Source organism: Gallinula chloropus (genome assembly GCF_964237585.1).
Source record: "Gallinula chloropus genome assembly, chromosome: 6".
Taxonomy (NCBI): Eukaryota; Metazoa; Chordata; class Aves; order Gruiformes; family Rallidae; genus Gallinula; species Gallinula chloropus.
Window position 1 is genome coordinate 10,843,621 of NC_140091.1, and position 6,311 is coordinate 10,849,931.

General features: G+C 54.9%; 1 protein-coding gene across 1 annotated transcript; it reads right to left on the reverse strand.

Annotated features, from left to right (window-relative positions):
- Window positions 1-312: 312 nt before the first annotated feature.
- On the reverse strand, window positions 313-5,118 carry RPS8 (ribosomal protein S8). Its single transcript, XM_084265828.1, has 6 exons — window positions 5,086-5,118; window positions 4,130-4,236; window positions 3,676-3,775; window positions 2,264-2,439; window positions 1,214-1,343; window positions 313-476 (listed from the first exon to the last, which is right to left on the reverse strand). Exons 1-6 carry the CDS (start codon window positions 5,087-5,089, stop codon window positions 367-369), a joined length of 627 nt encoding a protein of 208 aa, XP_084121954.1. The 5' UTR covers window positions 5,090-5,118; the 3' UTR covers window positions 313-366.
- Window positions 5,119-6,311: the final 1,193 nt, after the last annotated feature.

The window sequence follows — 6,311 nt, forward strand, 5'->3', positions numbered from 1 at the left end:
AGGGGGGACATGTGCCCAGCCAGACACCAGCAGCTTCCAGGCATGGGCATTTCCACCTTCCTCCTGTGTGCAGGTCGCAGTACTGGAAACTCTCCACTGGAGCCAAGTCTGACAACTTCTCCACACTCAGTCTGCCAAGTCCACTGTCCCAGAACCCAGGGAGATGCTTTAGTCAAGAGCATGCTGGGTCACAGCCTGACACAGAAGTGCTCAGGGATTCCAGGAGAGATCCTTCTTCCTTCACGGTTTACAGGCAGGAGAGGCTGCACAGGACCCCTCTGCCCTGCACACAACAAATGAGCACACACCCCCTTTACTGTAGAAGACTCTTGGTTTTATTCGTTCTCTCAGCAGAATCGTTTTCATTCATTTGCCTTTTCTGGCCTTGATTTTCCTCAAGTAGAACTCTAATTCCTTGCCTTCCAACACATAGCCATCGGCTCGGCCACACTGTCCAGGTCTGGAGGCAATGCAGGCTGCAAGGAGAAGCCAAACAGTTAAAGTTGAGTAACTCACCACCCCAGCAGATGCACACAGAGTGAAACACACGCTGCACGCAGCCTCGCTGCACAAGCACAGAGGAGCAAGTGATCAGGAACAGATACACCAGTTTATGTGATGGCTTTGGTACCACCCCCTATGGTATCTTGCTCCTGAACATGCTCTGCTGGACAGAGTCCCTAATGAAGTCCTCTTCAGATCTCCAAACTGTCATCGCTCAAATTCAGTAGCAGAACTGGACATAGGTCTCATCACCAGAAGACTTCAGAACACTGGCCTACTCCCCAGAACGTGGAACTGGTCAAAGCTGTGACAAGTTCATAGGACATTTTTCTGACCCACAGCGCAGCCTGTGGGTCTTTGCTCATTTTGCAAATCTCAAGCCCCATTGTTTTTCTCCAAGGCCAACCAGGAATGATCAGCTCCAGAAGCCTGGATGGGACATGTAACAATTCAACCTCCAGAAAAACATTCCCCCTTCCTGCCTGAAGTGGGGTAACCCCAGAGAAGATAAAAGAACAAGTTACATGCAAGACCCAGAAGATACTCCTCCAGGTACAGAGAGCACCCCATCACTTTCACCCTGCAGTTAGCTTTATCATAGCAAGTAGAACTTAAACAATCCAAGCACCACCAACAAGACCTGCTCTGGCACCCTGTTTGTGCCCTGACTCCCTTATCCCCACCCACATGAATGCTGCCAGGGACTCACCAAGCAGCTTTCCTTGCTGGAACTGCTCCTCAAGAATATTTGCTATCTTGGCATTCTTCTTCCGCTCATCGTATTTTTTCTGGATCTTCTTTGAACGCTTCTTGTTCAGGATTTCTTCCTCTTCAGGAGTCTAAAAAGAAGACCAGAAATGAAGCCACAGGGCCACCTTCTGCAAGCACAGGTGGTCACCACTAACACAGAGACTCTCAGATTCTCAGAACTGTCCTCTTTCCTAAGCCAGACCCCCCAGAGGAACAGATACTCCAGCCTCACAGAGCCAGGCACTGTTTCTCTTTTGTGACCAAGAAATGCCACGTTGCTAACTAGTCACTGCTGACAACAAAGCACAGCGCCCTAGGGAAGGGTGCTCTCAGTTGAAACAGCAAAGGTTTCCCCGATGAATTAATCCTCCTCCAAGAAAAGCGAGTGCTCTTTCCCTCCCCAGACATAATGAGAGCACGTGGGTGTGGTGCAAGTGCTGACAGACAGGTTACAGGTGTCTCCCTGTGCTGCTGAGCTGCACCGTGCTCAGTTAAAGGCGCTTTGATTTTAATTTGAGGAGACAACCTTAAACTGAGTGCTACACAGAGGGGTTTAAATACCTTCTAGCAGGCTGGGATCTGGAATAAAATTAAAGGCATTGGGTCTGGTTAACAATCCACAAGAAGCCTCTCATCATAGCAATCAGTCCCCAGCACAAGGACCTGACCTGCAAGTCTTCCTCAGCATTGTAAAGTGTCATCGCTCTCCCTTCAGTAGCAGAACTGGACAAAGGTATCATCATTAGAAGACCAGAGAGATCGACAGCCAGGTCCTTGTGCATGAACTGGTTGCAATGCCTCAGAGAGCTCAGTGGTACCCAACACTCTGCGAACAGTCAGGCTTAACCAGGGAGCTGGCAGGAATGTAGCTTAGACAACCAACATGACTGCTGACGGGTACTCAACCCTCATCCAGCAGGCACTGTCCTCTCCCAGTGACCAACTGCCTCTAGCCCAGCAGGCTCTACACTGCAAGGAGTCAAAGTGACAATGACAACCCCAGGCATACCAGTTTGGCGCCCTTCTTGCGTCCAAGGGGCAAAGCATAGTGGGCTTCGTACCACTGCCGGTACGGGGTGCTGTCAACAAGGACGATGCAGTTCTTCACCAGGGTCTTTGTCCGCACCAGCTCGTTGTTGGAGGCGTTGTAGACAACATCGATGATTCTGGTCTTGCGAGTGCAGCCTTTCAAAAGAAGAGTATGAATTCAAACCTACAGGGATCAGACAACTGAGAATACAGTGCACAGCATTTCAACCACACCCTCAAAACAGCTCACACTCATCACCCCAGCATATGTCCTCCAGCTTCCCTGGCACCAGAATAAATTTAACCAAGAGATACATCTATTTTTCATCAGTCCAACATGCTGTTGCTGAGACAGGAACCTATGCCTGGAAACTGAGTCATCCCAGGTGAAAAACTGGGATCTGTGGCTTTGCTGGGACTTTAAGCAACGCTAAAAAATAATCAGTTTCTGGACTGGAAGATTGCCCAGCAGATGCCAACTAACATCAGGCACAGGGCTTGATCCCATCGGTACTTCCTAGAACTACTGAATTAATCTGTGTTGAACGTGCTCTCTAACACATACTAGGAGCCATTTTGTAGGACATGAGCTTAGGAGTGAATTGGGAGGTGAAGCTGCTGTTTTTAGTCTTTAAGACCCACCTCAAGTATTCATAGCTACTAGACTTGACTGTTTAGCCCTGGAGACACAGCCCCCCCAACGTATGGAAAGACCAGGCACAAGATGGGTTTTTGCCTCTTCACTCACGTGCCTCGTCTTGTTCTGCAAAGCGTGCCCAGTCCCTTCACTCCTGCAGTAACACCTATGCATGACAGCACTGATGACATACGGACACTGCTCTGTGATCACTGAGGACCAAGCATGTCCCTTCTCCCTCACACCACGCTGGCCACCTTGAGACTCACTGCTAGCTTCACCATCATGCTGAGTGACACTGAACAGGCCCATCCTCAGGTTGAAAGGCTTTCAGTCTGCAGGTCAGAGAAAATCCACTGTACTGATGGGGTAGCACTACAGACTCCCCTCTTGCTGCATACTACTCCTTTGCTAAGCAAAAGCAGGAAGCTCAGAAGTAAACTGCACATGCTTGAGTTCTTTTCAGAAGGTGTAGCTTTAAGAAAAAATCCTCAACACTTTTTGCTTTTGGACAGGACTGCCTGCCTTTAAGTGTTAACTAGTGCTCCAATCCCTGTGAGCTCAGCAGACACCCAAGGCTCCTAAGGCCACAATTACCATCCCTCTGTATGCTGCTTCAGACCCTGCACTGCCGGTTCCAGGATGTTCAAACCCAGACTACAAATCTGCACATGGATCATCACCCCTCTACTCTGTACTGCTACAGCCACAGAAGATTTTCCCTTTCCAAGACATCGGGCTTACCACGTACTTACATTCCGATCCCCAGGAGAAGTTGCCAACATCCAACCGAAGGGCACGGTACTTCTTGTTCCCACCACGGACCCTCACGGTATGAATCCGCCGTGGGCCAATCTGTGGTGAGGAACAGACAGCAGGGTGGTTGGTGCTGGTGCTGGAGCCCTGCACAGCTTACCCGGGAGCCCAGCCAAGTCCGACGCTCACAGGCAATGTGGTCAGTGTAACTATGACAAACCCCAGCATCGGCAGATGCGTGAAGTGACCAGAACGGTCTGTTGCATCTACCTAAGGTGAAAATTTCATCACTCCAATTGCCTCTTACTGCAAAATCGTTATCACTGCTTCCCACAGGGAGAGGGCAAAGCACCACCTTTTAAAGCAGCAGTGATAAACACTGAACAGTCATTAAACACAGGACATATACACAACTACTGACGACTGCCCCTTCACCCCCCCCAAATCACCTACTTTAGTATTGGCAGGAGGTCGTCCCAACTCATACTTCCTCTTCTTGTGGTAGGGCTTCCTCTTGCCCCCAGTCTTGCGACGCTTATGCCAGTTGTCCCTGGAGATACCTGAGTGGAGAGCAGTGTGGTGAGATGATGGCATCGAGCCCGCATGGCCCCAGCAAGACACAGTTCTGAGTCCTCAGCTCTCCAAGGTTGGTATCCGCACAGTGCACTCAGCCTTATGCAGCAGTGAGAGAAGCTTCATCATTGATACTCAGATCCATCTCGACCTCCTCCCTTCCAGCAGAGCTGCACAGAGCAGATGGATTCCCTCCACCATGTCGGGACCCTTCGGGATGCAGCCTCTCAACCTACCTCCTGTGCGGGGCAGCCTTCCGGAGCCGCCCCAGCCCAAGCTGCTAGGGATAACCCGGTAAGCCTGGCAGGTTACCTATGAAAAGAGGCTGCCACCCCACCCGTCTGCTCAGCGCCTCGGCGACAGCCCAACACGAGCCCCCCGGTACCTGCGTACCCCATAGGAACTGTCTCTCCACCATAACCCCCCCCCGTCCCGCAAACCCTCACCAACCAGTCGGGCGCAGGGCACCCCCACCCCGCCAAAGCCGCTCCACCTTATCTGCGGAGGTCCCAGGACAAGCCGCTCCCTCCACTGCCCCCGAACACCGCAGCCCCGGCGCCACCGAGGGCCGAACGAGCGCTTCGGGCCTGCATCAGGGCGAGGCCGCGCTCCCCCCCAACCCCACCCCGTCGCCATGTTGGGCCTAGGCACCCTCCCTCCGCCATCCGCCCGGCGCCGTCGCTGCCGCCCCCAATGGCGGGCGGTGCTCGCTGGCGGTACCCTCCGCTAACGCCCGGCAAGGAGCGGCGGCGGGCGCCGGCCGCGCGGCGGGCGCCGGCCGCGCAGCGGGCGGATGGCGGCGGATGGCGGCCAGACCCCGCAGCGGCCCCACTCACCCATCGTGCGGCACTGGCGCAAAGAGGCGGGGCTAAGCGTCACGGGGCGGTTTGGCGGGGAGAGCTCTCGCGAGGCCGTGACGCCACCGCGCCGCCAGCGCGGGCCGCGCGCTGTTGCCTAGCGACGCGGCGGCGCTAAGAGGATGCGGCGGCCGGTGGTCGCGGCCGGTGCCCCCGGGGCCAGCTCTGCCGGGGCACCAGAGCTCCAGCCCGCAGGCCCGGGAGGGAGTGGGACATTGTGGGGGTTTGCGAGTCCCTGGCCCGTCCTTCCTGACCCGCGGGTCAGCGCACGGGCAGGGCCGAGGGCCGGCACCCCGCGGCGGGGCCGGACGGGCTCAGCAGCCCCCCCGAACCGGTCTGGAGCCGTACATGGCGCTGCGGTCCAGCGACGCCTCATTAGCATACACCTTATTAGTATGTGGGTTAATTTGCATACCCAGGGTGCACCGCGGGCTCGCGGCGCGGCTCCGGTAGCGTTTTCCGCCGCTGCCGCCGTCCCTCGGTTCCGGGCGCGGGGCCGTACCGTGTGTGCCGCCAGCCAGCCGCCGAGAAGGCGGAGGATGGAGGGAGAAGAAGGGGGAAGGTGGAGGTCGCCGTGTGCTGGGGGGGGACACCCGGGAGCCGGTCTGTGCGCGGGGGTAAACACTGGCATACTCCGGTTTCTCTTCAGATCGTATAAATCTTTCGCCTTTTACTAAAGATTTCCGTGGAGAGGAACAAGCACGAGTGTCGTAGAATTTTTTGAGGCTCCATTTCGGTGGAGCTACCCCTTCTCTGGTCAAAAGTAGAGCTAATGGAATAGGGGAGATTTTGGGTGGTTCAAACACCCCGTCGCAGTCTTAGGCTATGGCTGGGACAGCGATGTAATTTGAGGCTGGTGTGTAGCGTTTAATTTCGCCACGGCAGTCCGTCCGAGGCTGGTTTTACTGGTGGGAGCGTATCTCTTATCCCAGGGATGCGCTGGTCACTGACGAGACCCCCGACGCTGCGCAGGGTGGATGTTGCGGTCCTCACGCCGCCCTGCCAGCCAGCGAGGGAATGCACAAGGAGATGGTAGATAAATCTTGGGGGGAGGTTGTTGGCTGCCGCTGCCCAGCCGTGGGACTGGCTGGGTATCGGCTGGTTGGTGCTGAGCAGTTGCACCGCTTCTCTGTCTTGGGGTTTATTTTCCTGCTGCTGTTTTCTCTCTTCTCCTTACGGCTTTTAAGTACGGGAGTTCCTTTTTT